Raw genomic sequence first — 24,417 nt, 5'->3', positions numbered from 1 at the left:
GTTCCTCAGGGAAGGACTTGGGGGGGCTACAGAAAAAGAGGGTGATGGACCCTTACCCCTCAGTTTTGACACAGCCTGGGTCCTCATTCTGTCTGTGAAAAGTCTCCTAATCTCTTGGCTGCCTTACTTCCCCTGCCTGATTAACACCAGAAATAAGGCCCAGAGGTCGGGGAGGCCCTGTGCTGGAAAGGGGTGGGTTCCCTGAGGTGATCAGTTCTAAGAAAGAATGCAGAAAATCCTGTGAAACCTACTTTGCTAATACCCTCAATTTAAATGATAAGGGTCCAAGCATGAAGTGAGTTTGTTCTCCAAAGTTTTATGGCCTTTTAACTATCTGACTCTGACTCAGAATAAGCCCTCAGAGTTGTTTGAATGTTATCTATTGTCTGATCATTACTGCCTGACAATGACTGATGAACTTTATGTATATGCCCTGTATTCCTATGCAAATTAAACCCAATAAAAGCCCATTGAGGAACAGGCTTCTGGTCCTTCTCCTTGGAGAGATTGGCCACCTTTCCTCCCCAAGCAGATCATGTCTCAGTAGACTTATTCTCATCACGGTGGACAAGGGGGTGGTAGGTGTTGGGGCAGGCTCTGTGGGTAGAGCCCCCCGACAGCCCCAACTTCTGATTTTACATTCCAGTCCCATTTGTTCTCAGGCCCCAGGTCCCAAACATGCATCTAATCTAATAAATCCATAGTTGCCAAGGTAACAATGACAGAGGCCCCTTGGTCGTGCTTCCAACATGACACGTTGACACTGCTAATGGGGCTTTTGTGTCCTCAGCCAGTGGAACAGGGTCTGGTTCTCTGCTTGCAACCAGCGAAGAATTTTAATTCCCATTTCAGAATCAAGTTAAGTGACGTTCAGAAAGGCTGTCACAGAGTCACACATTGATGGTCGGCAACAGCTGGGGAAGCCTCATGTGTAGCGTCCTGCCTGCCTGCTCAATGTTCTCTTCTACCAGTCACAGGTACCTCTGATGGCCCAAGTCCCTTTGTGACTGTATGGTGGTTTGTTCTCTTCCTCAGGATAGAGAGGAGATTTACTCATTACCTTACAAAGAAAGAAGCTGGAGATGACCAATTATGTAAATATCAAGAAATATTCCCAAGAGTTTCAAGTCCCACCCAGCCACTACCAAGACTGCACTGGAGGCTGTGACTTCCTCCAACTCTCACATCATGACTGCAGCTTCCACACACAACACACGTCCCCAGCATCTATTCCAGCTCCCGAAGCCTCACTTGGATGAGATACTGTGAGTGCTTCTCCCCAAAGTACAGACAAGAGTTGAGCACTAGAAAATGATCCTCAAATGGCCATTTTCCACATGAGTCTGCAGGGGTCTCCAGGTGTGGGTGTGCTGGGGCATCCAGTGGGGGCATCTATGCCCACGTGGGTGGCCGCTCTCTCTCTCAGGTCCTGGAGGCAACATCTGAGTGTACTGCTAGTGATATTTCTCTACCTGAGTAATGAACATGAGAGCCCACAAATGGTTCTCAAAGTATCTCCCCTCTGCCCCAGTGGGCCTTCTCTTCCTCAAGTAAGAAGAAAAAACACATCCCAAGAAACGTGGGACTAACTAGCTTGGTTTTACGGATACAACTTTGAAATCTGAGGATCTCCAAATATACTGACCCTAAATTTTAGTGAATTCCGAACAACTGCAAATTAAATGCCCCCTATAGCTTATGGACAAAAAGCAAACTGGTGGAAGGTGGAGTATGGGGAGAAGCACTGAGAGACTGATGGGGAGAGTGCATAGCCACTCAAACAGTGCAGCGTCACGCGTGCAGGCGAGCTCCAGCAATCCAGGGAACTCGCTGCTCACTCAGGCAAGAGGAGGGTTTCATAGAATTACTATGTGAATTACTGAACATTCTGAGCTAATTTTGAAATAAAGAATAAGATTGTGCCCCCACAAAAAGGAAAGAAAGCAACAGAAGTAATAACTGATGGCAGAAGAAAACCATTTCAAGCCAAGTGAAGTCAGTTTGAAGTCAGAGAAATCTCCCTTTGACTGGTGGCGGCAGTGTGAATTGGAACCAACTGTGCACCTCTCTAAGCCTTATTTCTTCACTGCACAATGGAGAGAACAATAGTTCCTCCTCTCAGGGCTGTTATGAGGCTTAACTATTCCTCTGACATGTACCCACTGTAAAAACTGAATGTGAAGTGGACCTTCCCATCGCTCTTGAAGACCAGGTGTTATTCCACGACGTGACTGTACTTCACATAACTGAATGGAACTCCTCTGCCGGATGCGCGGCTGGTCTCACCTCTCGGCGGCTGCAGTGGCCGCGGCATTCATGGCGAAGTGCCGGATGGTGCTCTCCTCCAGGTACTTCTGCTCCCACTTGGTCATGTCAGCCTCCAGGGCCAGGATCCGCTCCTCCTTCTCCCTCACGAGTTCCATCAGGGCCGGGGCATTGTATTCCGGCATGCTGGTCGGTGGGCTGTTTCCATGTTTCTGGAGAAGGAGGAGAAATAACATCTTGATGCTGAAACGAGGCTATACAGCAGACCACATAAACCGTGCCTGCACAGCTACCCACGAGGAGCAATCACGGCCCATGCAGACCCTCGGCACACTCACACACTCCCATCAATCACACTCCCTCCCTCTCCAGTGTGGACAACCAAACTTAGCAGATCCTAACAGCAAGATACCCCATGTACCAAACTGTTCTATCTCATTCAATAGTCATGGGACTTTATAATGTAAATGGAAAATATTATCCTGGTTTTAGAAAACGAAGCTTCTGAGAGGTTAAATGAACTGTTCCATGTCTCTCAGCTAATCAGCAGTAGGGTCAAGATTCAAACCTGGGTCTGGGGGGTCTACACAGCTCTGCATGACAACAAGTGGCCTGTCCAATGTCCTGGAGTTAATTTATACATAAGCAAGAACAGGACCTAAGTCTTGGCCTCTTGGTCCAGGGCACTTTTTGTGGACCTCAAGGAAGTGATTCCAGGTGTTTGTTTTCCCCAAGGCTGGAAATAACATGTACAGGCCAGAGAACCTAACGCGCATGCTCACCCAGCTGCAATGCTCTCATCTGGGAACCACAGGAATTAGTACCTGCCCCACTTAGAAGCCTGAGAACCAAATGAGATAATGCACATGAAAGCCTTTAATAAACTTTAAAGGGCTAAACAAAGTAAAGTGCTACAAAAATCCTCTAATGCTAGTCCAGCCGTTTCTTTCTATCGTGTCCGTGTGAAGGGAAATAAAGCGGTTCTGTCATCTGGGCTGCTCACAAGTTGAGGATGTTCCCATCTCAGACGTGTTCCCTTCCAAGTCAGGCACGCTACTTCCTCTGAACAGCCTGCCTTTGAGGGCGGTGGGGTTTTGATGAGGCTCTGACTTCAGGGGAGAGTGAGTCCACCCCAGCCGCTCCATGTGCCCTCATGGTTTTCTGGGATCGCAGATTCTGGTTACAAGACGAGAGGTACCTGAGCACTTTACCCTCACCCACGTCAGTGATCTAGGGCAACAGCTGGGCGTTCGAGCCGCCCTGATGGACTCTAATCCTACCGGAGGAAAAGAGCAAATGGGCCCCCGGGGATTTTATAAACCATAAGCCTGCATTCAATTTTTTAAAGCTACGAATACAAATTTTTCTAGGATATCACCAGTGACCAATATTTAAGCAAGGATAGAGCGAAGGCACGCAACTGTCCTCACTGATGTCTGCAGGAGGTGACTGACCCCTCCCCAGCCAGGCACCTGGCCTCATGCAGGAGGACATCAAGTCCTTCAAGACCAGAAGCTCCCCTGTGCTTAGAAACGTCCCAAGGAAAAGATCCCACAGCCTTGCTAAGCTGCCCTAAGCTGCCCTCTGTGCTGGTCAGTTTCTATCTAAAGCCCAATGTGGCCACCTCAGCCTGCTTATTTCTGCAGAATCCTCTGGCCTCACATGGGATCCTGACAATTCTTTACCAGCACCTCCTTCATGCCATTAAGAATTATTAAGCAAATGCATGAACTTCAACTTCAACACTGAAGCATACGGGCAGGAGTTTGACCCAATTTTATAATATATGCCACATGGAGCTCACAGAAAACTCAAGGCTTTTGAGTGGATATATTTGTAATAAAATTCTGCCTTTAGGGGTCATAGACTGCTGCATGCTCACTGCCCTATGTACTGGTAAAAAGGTACAGAAGTGTTAAAGAAAAAGCAAAAAGTAACAGTCATCTTTTTAATAAGTAGGCAAACACAACAAGGAAATTCTTCCTTCATATCACAAAAGACAGATTAACAAGCTCATTTAAAAAAACTATAATATTATTTTTAAAGAGATGCCAAGTTAGGCCCTGGCTGGTGTAGCTCAGTGGATTGAGCATGGGCCTGCAAACCAAAAGATCGCGGTTCGATTCCCAATCAGGGCACATGCCTGGGTTGCAGGCCAGTTCCTAGCAGGGGACACAGGAGAAGCAACCATACATTGATATTTCTCTCCCTCTCTCCTTCCATTCCCTTCTAAAGACAAATAAAGAAAATTAAAAATAAATAGATAAAAAATTATTAAAAAAAAAAGAAATGCTGAGTTAAATGAAGTTCTGTTTTACTCTAAAGATTGCTCCCCTATCAGCTCCCCTATCAGTCTATCAGCCCCCCAGACTCAACCCAAATGCAAGCCGAGTCATTTCCTTGGAGAACCTTCATTCTGAAACACCCCTCCTTGCAGGCAGGCCTGAACCTGCAGTCCGAGGAAACACCGGTGGGAGTGTGCTGGCCCCCTGTGGCAACAGGAATATTTTCCACACAATTCTAACTTCACATTTCTTCTTGGTACACAGCAGGGGCAATGGAGTGGCGTCTGGTTTCGCTGACTCAGAATAGAAGGTCCAGAGATAAGTAATCCCACTGGAGGGTGTGGGTGACACAGTAATTGGAAACAAACATTTTTTTTCCTAAGTATTGAGATGTGCCCATTTCGTCAGCCAAAGGTTCGTAAGCAGCACCGGTGCCAGCACAGTCCCAGCATCAGAGAAGCCTGCCCTGTAGTCGGGGAGGTTAAGATCTCAGCAGCTGTAGAATGGAGAACAGCTGAAAAGTGACTGCAGTGCCAGGGCGCGTGGCACAGGGTGGGAGGAGCAGAAGTCCAGAGACAGACTCACCCTGCCTCATGCACCGTCAGCTACACCAAGATGGTGAGAGGCCGGGTGGGTTTCTTAATGTTCTGGGCAATGTCACTAACACCTTCCCCAAGCACACACGCCCAGGGAACTGTGGGTGCCTGCCAGGAGGAAGGGCTGGCCTGGCCTGAGTGCATGCTTTCAAGTACTCTCGAGTGTTTCAACCACAACCACTATGCCCTATCCAGCAGACACTTCCATGGAGCCGCCCTGCATTCCCTGGTTCCCAGTGTACCGCACACCCCCTCCATCAGCGGCAGAGAGGGCTTTGCCCACCACACTGGCCTGAGTGCTCTCTGGAGCCAGGAGTCTGGCTGGCCTGTATGGATCCCAGTCCAGCCACAGGGCCGCCCTGCAGGGCTTGTCCCCTTGCCGAGGTGCACGGACCCTGGGCTGAGTGTTTTTCACTCTGTGCTTACTTGTACCTGAGTTACATTAGCAGCTGTAAGGATAAGGATAAGGATAAGGATAAGGATAAGGATAAGGATAAGGATAAGGGAGGCGAGGCAGAAGCTTCAGGACAACATTAACCCCCTGGGACAGTCCTGAACTCCTTCCTCTCCCTTTGCCTCTGCATCCGCACTGCTGGGTCAGGTCCTACTAATATCACCCCCTCACTAGCTCCCCTGTGGATTCAGCCTGGATGGCACCAACAGCCTTCCGGCTGGCCTCCTCTTTGCACCACCTGCCCCCCCGCCCTCCCGCCACCACCAGAGGGCTGTCCCCAATCCTCTGTACCAGAGTCCTCTCCAGCTTACAGACTCCCTGTTGTTGGCTCTGTTGGTTATGGGAACAAGTCCAATCTCTCGACCAAATGCTTTCCACAAACTGGCCTTCCCCTCCTCACCAGCGACTCACTGGCCTGTCTCCCAGCTGTGGGCTGCACCCAGGCGTCCTGAACAAGATGCACATCGGCATGTCTCTCTCCTTTCCACATGCTCTTCCTCTACCTCTGATGTTCTCCCTGGGGACCCCCAACAAACTCATCTTTCAAAGTCCAACTCAAATGTCCTGCTCTGTGAAGATGTTTAAAGTCACATTCCCCTATGCCCAGTCCCCGGAGTTGCCACTTTCTGTGAGGACGTTTGTCACCCCTGTGAGGGGACTGCCTGGCTCCTCCACTGGCCACTGTGTTGGTTCACTACTGGTTCACTACCACAGGGAGTTCTTTTCCTCTGCATCCTCAGTGCAGAGGGCAGAGCCTGGCCCACAGGAGGGGCTCTGCTCCAGAACTGTTTGCCCAAAGAATATGCGCATTCTGCTGTCTGTTGTCCCCTCCCCTACCCCCTTCACCTGCTGGGTTCTCAGGGCGTCCAGCTCTCTCTCCAGCCAGGTCCGAAGTCTCCGCTCCATCTGCTCTCGCTTCTCACAGGCAGACTGCAGCTGGGTCAGGGCCTGCTGCAGCTTCTCAACTTTCTCAACATAGGCTTGCTTCTCCCGTAACTGAGCAGAGGAGAGAAAAAAGGAGCACAGCATGTAGACAAGCGACTTTCAACACTGGGGTGGAGGGGGGGTCAGGCAACCTAGGGACCTGACTTAAACTACCAGCGTGTCTGCTTCCCACACCAACCGCTCGTGTGTGCGGGGACAGAAAAGGTTCAGCGGTGGCCACCCGTTACACCACACGTGGCTGGGGTGCTTGGAATTGAAGACCCTACTGGGGCACCTGCCTTCAACTATCTGTGCAGCTCTGAGCTCAGTCCTTGGTTACTGCTGAGTAATTATAGCATTTGCTGGTGTTGGAAACGGGATTAAGAGTTTCTGATGTTATGAGGAAATGCTTACTCTATAATGTTAACTGAGAAGTCCAGAATAAAAAATTATATGCAACACTGTCACAACTCTGTCTGTCTATAAAGAAAGAAAAAGACTGAAAGGAAATACTTAAAACCATTAACCATATTGACTGGCATGGCTGAACAGTAATTTCTCATTTTCTTTAACCTCTTCTGTGTTTTTCAAATTTTCCACAATTATAAATTACTATTAGAACAGAGAATTGTGTGTATGTATGTCATGTGTGCCCATGTGTATGTGTGAATAAACACACACATTTCTTATTCTAGATGTTTGTAGAGTAACTTTCTTCTGAAGATTTAAGAGTCTTTATAGACAAGTCGCCAACAGCCCTGAAGAGGCAGGAAGGCCAAGGATGAACACTCAACACAATCGAGATGGAAGTTAAGGGAAAAAAAAATCTGTGTCAATGCCACATCCAGTGTGGACTGAGAATCCTATGAACAACTTCAAGTTCTCACCCTCAGACTGTTTTTTTTTCAGTCAGGAGTCTATGCCACGGTCATGAGTCTCCGGTGCACTACTTCTTTCCTGGGAACTGGCTGTTGCCCGAAATTAGGCCGAGGCACGTGTACCTCTCTGGTCCTGAGTGAGAAGACACTGGATGCTATTTCCTGTCATTCTGCATCTGGGCGTGCAGCTGCCGTGCAGGTGACTCAGATCCTGGGTTTGGCATGACCACATCGGCAAAAGGGGACATGCTAGTCATTGGGGAGCTTGCTGTGAAGGGCAGTTCTGACTGAGCAGGCTGCACGGCCGTGAGCTGTGCCTGTGTCCTAGCCAAAGCCACCAGAGTGGAAGGGCGGGGGTGGCAGAAAAAACAGGCGCTTTATAGTCTTCTTTATACCTGCTTCTGAGATCAATTTTCAACTGGCTCTTTCATTCATTGTATTTTTTGATCACTTGATTTAACTTAATAGGCACTTGAGGACCTACTAACTGTAGGTTCCTATTCTAAAAGTCTCATCTGATCAAGTGTTTTGTGAGTACCATTCATATACAATTGATACACCCTAGATTGTATGTAACTAAGTGTGTAGCCACTAGACTATAAAAGCCATGAGATGGTCTGTTTTGGTCCCTGTTGGGCAGTGCACAGGGTGTCCCCAATGCCTGCAGCAGGATCTGGCATTTACTGAGTAGGTAACTCAATAAACACTTGTTAAGTGAATGAATTCATATTATCCCTAACCAGCTGCAAGATTCTTGAAGGCATGGATCTCCCTCATTTACCTTTTTATCAGCCTTAATTAATCTTGCAAAGAATATATTATGATGATGATTAACAATAATTATATCACCCAACATTTCTGAAGCACCACCATGCCAAGCTTTCTTTGTGCTTTATATGTAGTATCTCAATTAATCCTCCCAATAATAGTAAAAGGCAAACTGCTTTATTATCTCCATTTAAGAGAAGAGAAAACTGTGGACTAAAGAGGTTAAAGTGACCACTCAAGGTCAGAGAGCCGATGCACCCACCTGGGGTCACGATTCTAACTCACAATATTCTGGCTCCGAGCCTAAGCCATCTTGGGAGGTTGTGGTAAGCACACTAAACAAGCCATCTGGGCTGAAAAAGGCCCCTCAACAAAAGGAACATAAATAAAAACCAGGAGTGCCCTGGAAGCCAGACACATGAGACATTTTGGAAAGGCTGCACACAATCAAAGATCTTACATCAATATAATGACAAAAGAAGATCCACAACGGTAATTATAAAAGACCTGTCTTCAAGGGGTTCACAACTTTTTCTTCCATAGAAATATTAAAACAAAAAGATTAAAACATTTCTTATTTTCCTTCCATCTACAGATGGAGAAGGAGCCTCAGTAAGTGATTTCGGTTATAAAAATAGCAAGGGATCCTGTCCTCATAGTAGGCCCCCCGTCCTTCAGGGGCTAAGGTCACTTTCTTTTTCAAGATTTTATTTATTTATTTTGAGAGAGGGAAAGGAAGTGAGAGAGGGAGAGAACCATCGATGTGTGGTTGCCTCTTGCATTCCCCCAACCGGCGGCCTGGCCGGCAACCCAGGTGTGTGCCCTCAATGGGAACTAAACCAATGAGCCTTTGGTTTGCAGGCCCGTGTTCAATCCACTGAGCCATGCCAGACAGGGCAAAGGTCACTTTCTGTGGCAAACGTTTTCCTGTGTAATGAGTTCCTCAGTGATGACAGGAAAGATACTCCAGGGTGGTTGCCCTGAGACTCCTTAGACTGTACTAGCACAAAAACTGCAGTTCCTATATAAAACTTAGGGGGTTTAAACAGCTTCTAATGGACAAGACCTTTGCAGACTTAACAATCTTCCCCTTTAGCTGCTTTAATCTTGAAGCTGAAGTTTGCTGAGACACTGAGTTACCTGGCATCACTGAAGGAGCAGCTTTTGACTTTCAACAATCGCAGCAACAGCTAGATTGATAACAATTCTCTTTCCACTGCCTATCAGGCACCCTGCGGAGCACTCTGTGTAGACCACCCGGGTCGTGCACCTCCCAGACTCCAGGCTCCTGCTTTCCAGTGTGGCTCCTGCCTACTCATCTAGACCTGCCCTCCCTTTCTGACACTGTCCATGGCCTGAATCTCCTGGCTTTGACCTCAGAAAGGTCAAAGGTCATCTTTCTACTTCCACAGTCAGGCTTAAAGGAAAGGTCTACCTTACGAAACAATTTAAATGGTCAATTTTATCAGGAACTACTAATCCCTTATGCTTAAGTGGGACCAAACTTTCCTGTATGTGGGGTTGGGCAGCAGGTCATTGCATGGCTGAGCCAATGTCCAAAAACTGGAGACAGGTGTGTCAAAGGCCACCCTACCCCACCCCTATCAGAGGACTTTTGCCTTTTTAATGCAATCAAGAGTCTAAAGATGAAGCTATTGAATAATATTTTTTTAAGATTTTATTTATTTATCTTTAGAGGGGAAGGGAAGGAGAGAGGGAGAAAAATATCAATGTATAGTTGCCTCTCGCGAGTCCCCTGCTGGGAACTGGCCTGCAACCTAGGAATGTGCCCTGACTGGGAATTGAACCGTGGTTGTTTGGTTTGCAGGCCCATGCTCAATCCACTGAGCGACACCAGCCAGGGCTATTGAATAATTTTTAAAAAATGTTAGTCTCTTTTCTCTAAGTCCTTCCACTTATCGCTAGCCCTGGACACTTACCAACCAATGGGCTGCAGGCTGGGTTTGAGGTGGAGTGACCCCTTTGCTGATGGTATTCATGTATGCCTTTCATACTTGCCTGGCTCTGGGTTGGATCAACTCTGTTTTTCTTAATTTTTATTTGGGAGGTCTCCTCTATCCCTCTCCCAACTCAGCTCCTTGCAGTTGGCTCTGGTTATAGACGCTTGGTTAGAAAAAGGAAATGGAGGCCCTCAGGGCTCTGCCTCCCCGACCCCAACCCCTCCCACCCCATCTCACCTCCTCTTCCAGCTTGATGACCCGGGCCTGGGCATTGCTCAGAGCCTGGTCCAGGATTTCAATGTGTCTCCGGTGGTCCTCGCTTGCAGTCTTCACTGCCGCTAACTCCATTTCTAACTTCTCCTTTTCCTTTAAGAATTCTTTATCTAGAAGGGAGACAAGAACAAAACTCCATCTATGAGAAGGTGTTCACCCTTCTAGGCTCACTGCCAGGCTACATCTGGCAAACATTAAAAATCAAAAGCATGAAAAAAGTCGAGGGTTGAATTATTGCTTTTGCTCCCTCTTAATAGTGGTGGTGTGTGAGGTAAGATTTTCTCAAAAAGCAGTTAAGTCTAGATACGTTCAGCTCCAGAGGTGAACGATACAGAAACCAGTGACACCATATTTCCACTCAATTCTGTGTGACATTTACTTTTATGACTCAAATTAACTTTTTACCTATGATTTCATTTTATGTTCACAACCTCCCGTTTCTCTCTTCCAAACCAGAGATGAATGGGCAGGCAGTGCTAGCAACAGTACTGATATTCTCATGCACGGAAAAACAAAGCAAGGTCCAGAAGTGCCAGCTCTTGGTTTGGGGACAGACAGCAGAAGGAGCTTCAACCCAGGCCTCCCGTGTCCAGCTGGATCCTCTTCCTGTAAGGACCTGGACCCATGCTTTCTCCTGCTTCTGTTCAATAAAGAAAAGGGACATTGCTTTGGACTTAGGGAAACAGCAGTGTAACTGACAGTGATCGTGGCTCTGCGAGTGGGGAGTGAAGGCTGCCCTGCACTCGGCACCTCACACCCCCTCCCCCAGCCCCCACCCCTCATCCTAGCACCACTTCGCTTGCACAGACGGGGCCAGCAGTGTCACGGGATCGGCCCTATTTATCAGAAACATGCTTCCTGTTACAAAAACAATACATTTTATTTTTAAAATAAGTTATAATATGGAAAAACTTGAGTGGACTGATGTGTAAGACTAAGGGACTGGGTGAATAAATACTGTGAGACCTATAATATGACAGGACACCACCATTAAAATAAGCGGATATGATTAATATGAGAAAGAATTTCATTATCAAAAAAGGTGGCTACAAATCCCAATGCACACTCTTCCAAATTTTTAGAAAACAGAGCACATAATTATATCAGCAGCAGCAATAGTTAGAAATCGATTAATCAAGCTCTGGAAGCAACACCAGCATGTGACAGACAGTAGTTTCATTCATTCACGATTCCCTGGTACAGCCATTCATTAAAATAACAGTAAGTGCCAAGAGTAAAAACCAGCCCCATGGGCACTGAAGCAATAGATAGAACGCTGTTCCTAAGGAGCAGAAAACATGGCTTTAAAGACAGGACGTAAGAATAAAAAGGACATATTAAGACTGCGAATACTCATTTAACAAACACACGATTTCAGAGCTGGAAGAAATCACAGGAAACACAATCGTCCAGTTCCACCCCATTTGCTTTTTGGGTAAAGAAAGGAAAGCCCAGGAGTGAAGGCACTTGTCCAAGCCCCTCCGCCAGCTGGGGCAGAGCCAGGGCCAGGATCCGGGTCCTCGGATGTCCCACTGCAACGTCCTTCCCGCCTGACTGCACTGCCCGTGCACTGTGAGGGTGTGTCAGTGGGATCAGAGTGCCGTGGGGCAGCTTTGGAAATGACAGACCGAGTGAGTAACCCTGTGAAGCTAAGCAGTGGCTGTGCTGCCTAGAAGCAGCAACATCCCCTCGAAGCAAAACGAGGCCACAAAGATCCCGACCAAGGGCTCTTTATGCTCCACTGCAATGTCCAACTGCCCTCCTGCCTCCTCCTTTTCAGAGGCATTTGAAATGCTGCCTCTGAAACTTCCTTCCCAGTCCACGGGGAACAGGCATGCAAAAGGCCAACTGGCCCCGGGCCCCAAACCCCACAGCCCTGCACAGATTGGTGTGTTTCACTCTTTCTGTGCAGAGTCACTGACATTTGAGCACCAGCTCCCTGGGCTCAGACAACATCTCGATGGGCGTGGTGCCCACTGGCCACGTCCAGGCTCTGGAGGGTACCCGGCAGACATGCGGGTGAATGAACCACTGGGTCTCAGAGCTTCCACCTGCTTATCAATCTAAGCCCACAGATTCTCTGCTGAGGGCAGCCAAGGACACACTGATTTTGACTGTAAGCAGTGAAACGATAGACTGAGCTCAGGAAGAGAAGCCACAACCAGCGTTTCTTGCAGTTTGCAAATTGATCACAATCATTGCTGTATCATGACAGCTACTTAGATTTCTGAACTAACACCTCTACCCCCCCGACACGGGTGCACCTGCACAGGATTCCAGCATTTGCTATTTCCTTGACAGGCAGTATCATACTGTGGCTAAAGAGTGGACTTCAGCATCGGGAAGAACTGGGTTTGCATCCTAGGTTCACCACTGGCAGCCCTGCGGTGCGGTGTCGAACCCCGGAGCCTCAACTCCCGCATCCGTCAGACGGGAACGGTAAGATCTGCACCACAGTGTGTGACTGCTCTGTTGGTGGAGATACTACACGTGAAGTATAAAAAGCCTAAATGTCTAGGACTTTCCGCGTAGAACACTGCCTGGTTCAATAAACACTGCTGAACGAATAAAGGACTCTCTACCATGTGTGAAGTTCATTGCCAAATGTACAATACACGGCAACTCTCATTGGATGTTCGGTATTTGGTCTCTGTCATACAGCCTTTGTTACACAGCTGTCCACTCCGCCCGTGCAACTGCCACGCATCAGAAGGCACAGACAGTGGGTATCCCCGGTTCCCTCCTCTGCCCAGGCTACTGAAACCTCCCAGTGCAAACTGCGGGACAAAGGCGTGGGTAATGAATGAAGACTCCATCAGATCTGCAATGCTTTGCAGGCCTCTGGAATTCATGAATCAAAACACCGTTGAGTTTGGTGACTTTGGACTTGAGAACGAAGCGGTATCACTCAGTATCACCCTGTCTCAGAACTCCTTGTCCATGGATAGGAAGTAGTGCTCTCAGTAATAAAGTTTTAAAAACAAACATTTGTGACAACAGAGATAACAATAACCAAACCTGCTCATGTTTGTTGAAAATGACTGTGTTCCCAAATGGTGACATATTATTCCCTTTATACTATTATTTCATTTAAGTTTACTGCATGAGGTAGGCACCATCATTACTCCCACTTCCAGTTGAGGAAAATGACACTAAGAACACACAAAGTGCCCACCAAAGTGATGCTGGTTAGCGGTGGAGCCAGAACTTGCATTTTCATCTAAGCCGTGTTCAGAAGCGTGGCTCTGTGCTGCCTCCCCTGAGCAGACATGCAGAGGTAAAGAACTGCAGAACACATGCAGAAGGTATAGAAGATCTCCAATGTAACACAGCTTGTTACTGCACAGATTTAAGGAATGGGTCATACCATATTTCTCAAAATACAGCAATCATACCCACATGTGTATTCATTTGCAAATATCAGATAATAAAGCATCTGTTGCACGGAAACATCAGAAAACTGGTTAGAAGCACGGGTCTAGAATCAAGCTGCCCAGGTTCAGATCCAGCTCTCCTACTTACGGTTTTGTGACTTGAGAAATAAAGCATTTTTGTGCTTCAGTTTCCTTACCTTTAAAGTGGGGCTCACTACAGTACTCACTTAAAAATACACATAGAAAGTACCCAGTAAATGTCAACCATGATAATACTGTGGTTCTTGCCCGTGCTCTGCAAAGTGTGACAATTTCTGGGACTACCAGGTGAGCAGGACATAGTGTTCTGCACTCAGCTGGGTGAGAAGAGAGGCAAGGACGTGGGCAAAGGGAGCGTGCAAGCTGCTCTAACAAGCACTTGCACGAGAGCTCTGCGCAAACACAGAAGATATCTCATCCAGGCAAAGGGGCAAGGAGGGGCGAGTCAAAGCAGGGAGCCCACAGGATGGGGCAACTGTGGCCTTCCAACTCCCCGGAGACTTGGGGACTGAGGAATGTCAGAGCCGTTTTAAAAGTCATCTCTTGGGAGATGTCAAGGGTAAGTCCCAGGAGTGAAAGCACCTCATGGGAAGGTCCTTTCAGTTTATTATTAGCTGAGCCCCTTGGGAGGGATCTCAAGAAAGATCAGCCCCACACTGAATTTTTGGCTGGGCTCCAATGTATATACTGAAAATTCCTAGAACAGGGGGTTGACACAAGGGAACTCTTGCCCAGAATGGTCTGTTTACTCAGTGGATATGAATTACTCTGTACCGCATGGAGCTGGGAGTTGTTCGGCCTGGTGGCTCCGGTCCCATTACACAGAGATGCCTGCTCAAACACTGTTTACTCTGGAAACCACAGCGATGGCACGGGATTTGTAGTCAGGCCGACCTGGTTTGCTTCTGGCACCTTCACTCCTGCTTCACCTTGAACATGGGCTTCAGCCCTGTGTGGCCATCTCCTCAATTTCACAAGACTGTTGTGAGGGCTGAAATGACTTGGTAAAATACCTACCACTGGGCTTGGCACATAACTGAGACCTAAATAACAAGAGCTAACGCGTACTACTGGGGGCTTACTATGTCCTAGGCACTGTGCCTTGAACTTTGCCACAGAAAGTCGACTCCTCACAACTCCATTGAACAACTGAGAAAACTGATGTGCAATGAGCTGTGATACTTGTACAAGGTCAGATGGTAACCTGTGCCTCCGCCCACAGGTTAGTTTCTTCGCTTGAGGAAAGGGAAGTGGACGGAAACTAGTACTGGACCCAGTGATTCAAAGACGCTCCCTTTGCATCTTTGCATCTGACCCTCCCACCCCTCCAGATTCTGGGTAAGGTCCAATGTGGACCATTTGCTGAAACTACTTCTTTTTTCTCTTCTAAGCACTCAGGAAACGTTTACCGATTGGACTCACAGCCATAAGCAATGAGATCAGCATCACCCTTCCAAATTTTCTAAGAATAAAAACCACCTGGTGGCCACTGTTCTAGCTCCATTAACCTCTCTCCAAATCTGGAGTGTGCATGCTTCTGGAAAAAGATCGGCCATTTGACGTTGTGAGGATTTGGGGCGAAGGGCAGGTAAGGGGGGCACAGGGCAGCCCAGGGAAGGAAACCTCGTTTTGGTGTGCCTGCTGTGTACCAGCGGAAACCCAGCTCCAGCCACAATTTCCCGGGATTGTGATTTCCTGGACCCTTCTAGATGTCTGAAGAACATGCTTTTACAGACTATGAAGTCATCTCAGACGTTGGCCTCTGGTAACAAGAACGACGTCGGCAGTGAGTGAAGCGGCTCATTGCTCATCACTGAGGCATGGAGTGCACCCCGGGGCCTGGCTGTGCATGGCCTGCTCAGACCCAGGCTCCAGGGGTGCTGGCTGGCGATCCCACAACGGCTGCTTTTCGTGGTGGTTAACTTGGGTAGGAAAAGCTATGAATCCTAGACTGCTCAGGCAGAAGGAAGGTCCAGCAGCCACCAAAGGAACTGAGGCAGCCGGGGGGCGAGGGGAGGTCTCTTCAGAAAGGCTCCTGGGCTGGAGGGACAGGAACTGCAGGAAGTCTAGGGGGTGCGTCGGGGACAAAGAGCTTCCCACACAACGTCCTTGCCAGGCGCCCTCTTCACATCTTCTCCCTCCCCCTTCTCCTCCCTTCCAGCTCCTGCTTTGATTTCAGCAAAGAAGATGATCAGATTCCATGGGGCTTCTGTAAATCCTTTGCTGTAAGACTTCCCTTTAGGTAGTTTTCGGTTGATCATTCAGGATGACTGTTTAGTAATTTAGGTCGAACTCCAGTTTGGTCCTGGGAGGAGGTGAGTGTGCCGTCCACCTCCCTGAAACTGTTTCTGAGTTACTGTATGAGCACTAAGCTTAATGGCTGGCTGAACCACGGGACAGTGGGTCCCAGCAACCTCTGCCAAGAAATACCAAGGGCTGGGCACATGTGGGGCCGACAGCGAGGGTGTCGAGCACCAGGTGCTGTGCTGCTAGTCTTTAACTCAGCACTCCAACCGACAGCTGGAGCTCGTGAGGAGAGCAAAGCTGTAACCTGGCCCTTCTCGTACAGGGGTCAATTTCTAGGCCTTTCCTCGCATAATAGGTTTTTGATGAATTTTTCCCTAAGCCCAATGTAGCTGGTGGGGCAGAGTCGTCCAGCTGCTGCCAGCTTGACCAAAGAGTGACTATTCACTGGAATGCTTGTAAGGTAAAAAAAAAAGGTCTTCTCTCTCTTGTCTCCTTTCAGCGGGAACCAAGGTTTGGCCCTTTAACTGGAGGGGGCATTGCAGGTTTACATCTGTCCTGTGCTGTGTATGTATGTGTGCATGAGTCTGTAGACAGAAACACAAATTAAGCTACTCCTGTTCAAGCTCTAAATCCCATAAGCTCACACAGCAATGCACAACTAGTGCATTTTGGTGCCTGGTTCTGCAGTTATTTCTCTGGCAAATCTCAAAGGTCCTCGTGGCCTTGGATGGGGAAGAGGGAGCGGTGGTGACAGAGTTAAGGGACGAGGAGGCTGACATGATCCAACAAACCTCGAAACTGCCGGTGACTAGAAGTCTCACTCTGATGGATGAATCGGATGCGAGGAGAATAAGCTCTGGGCCTCCCTGAGTGAAGACAGCTTAAAGGACGTGGCCAGAGAAGAGCCAGACAAAGGAGAGGCTGGGTGGGGAGGCTGAGGGGCCACGGCTGAAAGCGCCTGGGCCACCTGCATGTACAACAGGGGCCCCAATCGGCTCTGGAGGTTCACTGAGGGGGCCTGCCAGAGGCTAGTGCGTCCTAACCTGGAGATCTACACGGAGTGGACAACCTTCCCAGTGTCTGCTCAAGTAATGCTGTTTTGAACAGCTATCTACCATAGTCCTCCATCCACAGGGCTAAATTCCGGCAAGAATCCATGTCTGCATTAGCTGCCCCTGCCCACCCCTCCCATTTGACAGGATCAAACCTGAAGTGCCACGTGACCCAAGATAGGCCAATCTGAGTCTATCGTCTCCGGACGTTCAAGTAGGAGCCTGGGAGAGGCAGTGGTGCAGACAGGCCACCTAGCTCTTGGGCTAGTAGCCACAGTCCAGCATGTGTTTTGAAGAAACAAAGAAAGCAATAATGTAAAAAGTAAAAAATCAAGCAGATGGGTGAAGAAAGGTGGGTGAGAATCCATGTTAAGAAGGAGAGGGAAACAGACAGACAGACACACAGACCCCTAAATATGAACTACACTGTGATTCTCAGACACACCGGCCTTGGTCCCTGGCCCTTGTGAGGCCTGCCTGCCCGTCCTGCCCAGGGGCTCCATCACACACCTACGTCCTTAAAATACAGTCCTTGTATTTGGGCTTAAGCCAGCGCAAGTGGGCTTTTCCTTCTGTAATGAAAAGGTCACTAAGACACTTCTCTTTGTTCTTCACACCTCTACTCCCTTCTCCACCAAGGACTTGGGAGTTTGGTAAAGACTAAGATGACGCTAACCAACACCATTGGCATTAATTCTGGTTACTAGAAACTTCTCCACAGGCTGAAGAATGCATTCTCTCTTATGAAAAGATGTCCAAATACTTATTTGCCATATTATCCCTGCCCCAAATGTCTCCTCCTGTTTCTTCTTCCTCAAGGACCCTTCCTTCAGCCCTGAGTTCCCTGGCACTGTATCCTGCGATTCGGAAGAGACGCTAGTCTGTGAGGAGCTTATTCCATGGGTTGGCTATAATCTGTGGGGTCCTCAGAAAGTCAGCTCCACTGGACAATCTTGTTGACACCAAGAGTAACTTCTTCCTTCTGAGGGTGTGGGAGTGGGAAGTCAACAGGAAGGTATTTCATTTACTTCACTGTACGCAAAACTAGTTAGGTTCATTCGGCCCCAAAGATATTCTACACGCAAGTGCTCATTCTTAATGAGCTGTGGGAGTCAAACTGGTGAACCCAGAAAGAGACCCCCAAAATATAACCCAAACAGAGCACTGCTTATATCGTATAAGAGTGATCTGTTTATATAAGGATTATTTTGATGGGAAACAATGTGAAAGATGATCCACCTTTACAAGCCACAATCATTAATTCAGCAACGAAAAAGTAATAGATACAAAGCTAACCCCATAAAGCCTCTGGCCTTGTTTTTTGTTGTCTTTTCAAATTTTGCTGATAAAGTCTCCCAGGTGAGGAACCTGGTTATTTCTGGAGAACATTTTCAGCTCTGTGTGGTCCCTGTACGCACTGCAGGTTGCCATGGCTCTGCCAGGCAACGGGAGATGGGCTGTGAGTGGGCGAGCGGCTGAATAGTCTATTAACCAACCCAGGAGCACTCCAGCGAGGGCTCGTCTTAGATGGCTGAGAGAGTGAACTGTTTTTAAATGAATTCTCTGACAAGGAAAATTCAGAACAGGAGTTCAAACCAAACTCTTCTGTAGAACCCTGGGTGAGAGAGAAGGAAGGGGAGGGGGAGAGGAGATGTCGGGGCCAAGCAGGAAGTAGGGGGTGATGAAAAATGCCCCCCTGTCTCAACCAGAAATGTGTTTTGGTTTTTGTACACTTGACATTTGGGGCTTCCAAGTAAACGTTCTTTTAAACAACCACTCTGAGTTTCACAACCACTGGTTCAGACATTACAAAAAGAAACAAAGATTAGTGGAAATGGGTGTTGTTAAAATGGAGGGAAGAAATCTCCGACAGATGAATCAATATGAGAAAGTGAGACCAGGCCTGAAGTGTGAAGGATTTAGTCAAACTTGGTCGCCCAAATTTAAAAGGAAAATAGAATTGTTCCCTTTTACATAGTACAAGGGTGGTAAAATTACTCTAAAATACTAATTCGTTTCCAAGGACAATCCTAATGCTATACACTCAAGGAGGTTTTCTGAGTCCCTCAATAAGACAGATCTCCCATATAGGAAAACCAGCACACACACTCTGGGGTGTGGGGAGGAACCCGCCAGTGCGTCCTGGCCACACTCTGCCCCGTGCTCCAGGAACCGAGGCAGCCGACCTTCCCTTGCTGGCTTACTTCGTAGTGTGTCTAAGCCCTGGCATCTCTGCAGGACTGTAAGAAGAATCTAAGATGGCAGAAGTATTTCTTATATGATGAGACAGAACAAGTTTAGGCAACAGCTTATTGAATAAGAGGATGCTATTATTGATACGATCAAATTCAAACTCAATCTTTAAAATAAAATTTTAAAATGATAGTTTTTTAGATATTTATCATTGAGAAGGAACTAAGCCTAACCATCAAATCTTCCATTGATCTAACGGAGGAAAACTATACATTCTGGTCGTCACATACATATAATATTTTTGTTACCCTATATAATTTACCTATTGCCCTTCAGTATCCAGGCCCCAAAGTGAGTTGTAGCACCAAAAGTCAAATGTCTCAGGTACAATTTGATAAACTATTTATCTGAATCTCAGCACAAGTTCTTTTGAATATAATTTTCTCTTATCAAGTCATTTTTCCTTTTGCACTTGAGGTCTCGAAACTGTACTTACACATTGAGGTATAATTCAATATTTTAACCTTCATAGTTTTTTTAACATATGTAGCTTGTAATTTGGGGTGATTGACTATATACCCATTCATCCAGTTCAGCTTCTACATGTCCTGTTTAGCCTTCCATTTACTTTCTTTTTCACTTAAAATAAAAATGTGTTGCTACTTCCATACCACCACTGACAGCTTAACAGCAAAGCAGGCAAGGGACTGAAAATGCCCCGCAAATACAGGATGCGTGGGGCATTTGGTTTTGACTATGCACATCTGTGAATCAATGAGAAACCAATGTAAAGACTTAAACTTTCTATAACTACCAAAGAACAGAAGTCCTTTTTTTAGCCTTCTCTCATCGTAATATAAAAAGATGTACAACAGACGGTTTTATTTCCAGGATTGACAGAGTAAGAGCCCACCAGACGACTGGGCTCCCCGTGAAGAAAACAACGGTAAAACCTGGGCATAACACGAAGAGCAGCGACCAGAAGGTGCTGAAAAGTGAACCAGGGCAGACAGAGGGTGGGGGCGCCCCAGGCTCTGGGGGTGCTGCGCCCTGGTTGTGGCGGTCGTGGCATTTCGTCACGCTGCGCCCTTAGAATGCGTAGATTTATTCTGTCATATATAAATACAGGTATACATAGTATTTTAGGTATTTATACCTGCATCAATACCTAGATATTTATAGGTATATATTAGTTATATATTGTATTATATACCCAGATTTGTTTTAATTAAGGCACTATTATAATATGTATATGTAAGACTATGGTTTTTAAGTGGGCCTTTTGAATGGCTTAACATCAAAACCTGGCCCGAAGGCAGAAGTCCATGCTGGGGAAGTTGTTATGTGTGGGTAAAGAGGTGGTCCCTTTGGGATGATCAGAGAGGAAGCAACGTGCTGCCTGCGTCACATTCCCCCCCCCTTTAACTTCTGCAGCCCCTCCCACTGTGACTTTGGTAACGTGCTTTGAACGGATCCTTTTTCCCCTTTTTTTCCTACCAAACCAGTCTTTGCCAGCAAAAAAAGAAAATTAGTAACAGATGCTAGCTTATTTTTAATGGTCTAAGACCAAATTTTTTGGACTTAAAGCAAACATTTTATGCCCTCAAAGTTCTGGGATTCCATTAAGATATAGCTGTCTGACCTCACTACAATTCATGAACCAAAAATAGTTTAAAAAACTAGCTGTAAGAAGCTACACCAGAGTTACTCATTGTATCCGCTTATATTTCATTTTTATCACAGAGAATGGAAAGGTTTAATTTCATAGACATTTCTGAGAAAACATTTTTTTGTCTCTAAACTCTATTCTGGCCTCAACAGTTTTGTTTTTTTAATATCTGAAGAGACACTAGATCATCAAACAAGGCCGTTTATTGTAATTGTCTCTGGATCAAAGACAGATGTACGAAGTCAGAGGACGAATTGTAAATTTCGGTAGTTAGAACTCCCTTGAGAACACCTGGATGCATTATCATTAAGTCGGAGTCCTGGGCTAAATAATTTGCATCCAAAGAAGACTTCTAGTTCAAAATTATTTACATTTGCTTCCTGCCCCAAATTCTTCTAGGGGTAAAAATGTGAAATTTTCATCACCCCCCAGAGCCAACAGAGATGGCTTTTGGAGGAAGGAAAGAAAAAAAAATAAGAAAAAGGAGGTCCCAGGTGACACTGTGGTTGACCCATAAAACAACAAAGGGGCTTTGGAAAAACCATTTGATGCCTCTGGGTTGCAGTTTCTTTGTCAGTGGAACACGGAGGTCTCACTCGATGAGTTCTAAAACCAGGGTGAAGAGTCCAATGCTGCCACCTCTCACAGGACCATGCGTCCCCACCTCCCCAGGACAGAAGGGGCTGCCCAACAGCAGCTCAGTATGAGCATGGGCTCCAGAGTCGGAAGGACCCAGGTTCAAAACCTGCCTGCTCTGCTCACCAGTGTCTATGACCCTGGGCAAGTTACTCAGCCTCCCAGCGCCTCAGCGTCCCCATCTATTAGATACTTGTAATAGAGACAATGTAGCTATAGAGACTCACAGTAAATGCTCAGTTAGCATTGGCAGGCATTAAACGACTGTGTCCAGACAGGCCTGAGGCAGGACCTGAGGGGGAGCAAACAGGGGAGCAACCCTGCAATACCACCTGAGGATAAACTTTCAACCACCAGATCAACAGCCTCCACAGACTGTCACTCACAGTGGCAATCAAACGGCTTCTTAACGAGCTCCACTCACAGGACACATGCACTGCTGGGGACCAGACCTGTGACCTTTAAGATCCTCTGTGAGCCTGTTATTTAAGGTCTGCAGTGAATGCTATGGTATGATTTGTGGCACAGCCCTGAGACTCACCACCCAGGCAGTTAACGACCACGGCTACCCCCAGGGCTAGTCCCACCCTGCCCTATCTTCCATCAGTAGCCAATTTTGGATGCCAACTGGATAACTGAGGTTTGTGACTACATCTGTAAGTGTCTGTTTATCTAAAATGAAAATAATCACACTCACCCAATTAGGGCTTAAGTAAAAGATGACCACAGGACTCTTCCAGGAAAGAAAATAACTGTCCTAATTTATAAATCACGTCAATTTATAAAATAAGATCTCAAGAATCCTTCCGAAGTTCTTTATTTTCCATCCTCCTTATGCTGCGGTTCCTTTTTCTCCTTCCCTTCCACGACTGGAACAGGTCAGCAAACCACGGCCTGCAGGCCGGATCCTGTCCACAGCCTGATTCTGTGAATCAAGCTTCACTGGAACTCGGGCGCGCCCACTTGTTTAGGGGTCACGTTCGACGGCTTTCCGCTACAGGGACGGGGTTGGTGGCTGCAGCCAAACGTTGTTTACCGTCGGGAGTTCTACAGAAGAATTCTGCTGACCTGTAGCCTAGAACACGGCTAGCTCACGGTAGGTAGCCAATAGTTATCTGAATAAATGATAATGACCATCGGTCACTCAATGCCCAGCAAATAATTATTAAATGCCTGTAAGTGCCTGGTGCTGTGCCCGGTTCCGGAAACGCAAGGATTCAGGACTAGAAGGGGGAGGGTGACAGACAGGGCCCTGCCCTCACGGTGCATGCAGTTCAGTCAGGGAAGACCGACCATGAACATCCGCTCACTTACTTACAGGGCGAGGAGTGTTCAAAAGTACAGGGTGTGGGGGGTGACCCTACATGACCCTATCTCAAGACTTNGAAAATAATCACACTCACCCAATTAAGGCTTAAGTAAAAGATGACCACAGGACTCTTCCAGGAAAGAAAATAACTGTGTCCTAATTTATAAATCACGGCAATTTATAAAATAAGATCTCAAGAATCCTTCTGAAGTTCTTTATTTTCCATCCTCCTTATGCTGCGGTTCCTTTTTCTCCTTCCCTTCCACGACTGGAACAGGTCAGCAAACCACGGCCTGCAGGCCGGATCCAGTCCACAGCCTGATTCTGTGAATCAAGCTTCGCTGGAGCTCGGGCGCGCCCACTTGTTTAGGGGTCACGTTCGATGGCTTTCCGCTACAGGGACGGAGTTGGTGGCTGCAGCCAAACGTTGTTTACCGTCGGGAGTTCTACAGAAGAATTCTGCTGACCTGTAGCCTAGAACACGGCTAGCTCACGGTAGGTAGCCAATAGTTATCTGAATAAATGATAATGACCATCGGTCACTCAATGCCCAGCAAATAATTATTAAATGCCTGTAAGTGCCTGGTGCTGTGCCCGGTTCCGGAAACGCAAGGATTCAGGACTAGAAGGGGGAGGGTGACAGACAGGGCCCTGCCCTCACGGTGCATGCAGTTCAGTCAGGGAAGACCGACCATGAACATCCGCTCACTTACTTACAGGGCGAGGAGTGTTCAAAAGTACAGGGTGTGGGGGGTGACCCTACATGACCCTATCTCAAGACTTCCCTGAGCAACTGCCATTTCTTTTGAGCTGAGACCTGAACGGGGATTTCCTGGCTCTGAACTGTCAGGAGGAGTGAGGGCTCCCTGATGCCACATGAAACGCCTATGAACTTCAGTATGGTTTTCAGTCTGTACTTACTCTGCCCGTCCAACTAGCTATGTGGTGCAAGGAATAGGGACAGTGAGGAAGTTTAAGACACTTGACTTTTCCATCGCCAAACAGGAATGTCAAGCAAATAAATAAGTCAGAAGGCATGTTCACTTGCTAGAGACCTAGTATCAATACACGACCAGAAGACAGCTCTGGATCAGCTCTGGTGGTTCTCTAAGCACAGGAAATCAGCCTAATTGAGTCATGCTAGTTTCACCCCTGGGCAGAAGATCTGATGGAACACAAACAGATGCCCTGAAGCTTGGGTAGACTTCTCATCATCGTGTAGGGTTGACATTTCTCAGTGCTGCCTGTCAGGATTCAGCAAGTGGCTTAAGTGTGCACATGCTCTGCTTCCCAAATTCCAAAGGTACAGTGAGCCCTGCAGACATTCTTTGGGAACAGGGACCGTTCCCCAGCCCTGAACACCGGCAGCTCCTTCCAGAGAAGGTGAGAGCTAAATCAGGTGGAGGAAGGATGTAAGGGGATAGGAAGGAGTGTTGCAGAATAAATGGACTTTATAAAGTTTTCTTCATACTTCCTACCACCGATTCCTCCCTC

At 47.3% G+C, this 24,417-nt stretch overlaps 1 protein-coding gene across 4 annotated transcripts in view; it reads right to left on the bottom strand.

Annotated features, from left to right (window-relative positions):
* AMOTL1 (angiomotin like 1) overlaps positions 1–24,417 on the bottom strand; it is a 142,354-nt gene that overhangs the window by 8,225 nt on the left and 109,712 nt on the right. For all 4 annotated transcript variants that reach the window (XM_037029710.1, XM_037029709.1, XM_037029711.1 and 1 more), the window contains 3 exons: positions 10,369–10,514; positions 6,447–6,596; positions 2,287–2,477 (listed from right to left, as the gene is read on the bottom strand). In XM_037029710.1, the coding sequence (XP_036885605.1) occupies positions 2,287–2,477; positions 6,447–6,596; positions 10,369–10,514 (487 nt within the window). The remainder of the gene's footprint in view (positions 1–2,286; positions 2,478–6,446; positions 6,597–10,368; positions 10,515–24,417) is intronic.

This window comes from Sturnira hondurensis, unplaced genomic scaffold, assembly GCF_014824575.4.
Source record: "Sturnira hondurensis isolate 20B ecotype Veracruz unplaced genomic scaffold, ASM1482457v3 Scaffold0020489, whole genome shotgun sequence".
Lineage (NCBI taxonomy): Eukaryota > Metazoa > Chordata > Mammalia > Chiroptera > Phyllostomidae > Sturnira > Sturnira hondurensis.
The sequence above is the reverse complement of the archived record's forward strand: the minus strand, read 5'-3'. Positions and strand labels throughout refer to the sequence as shown.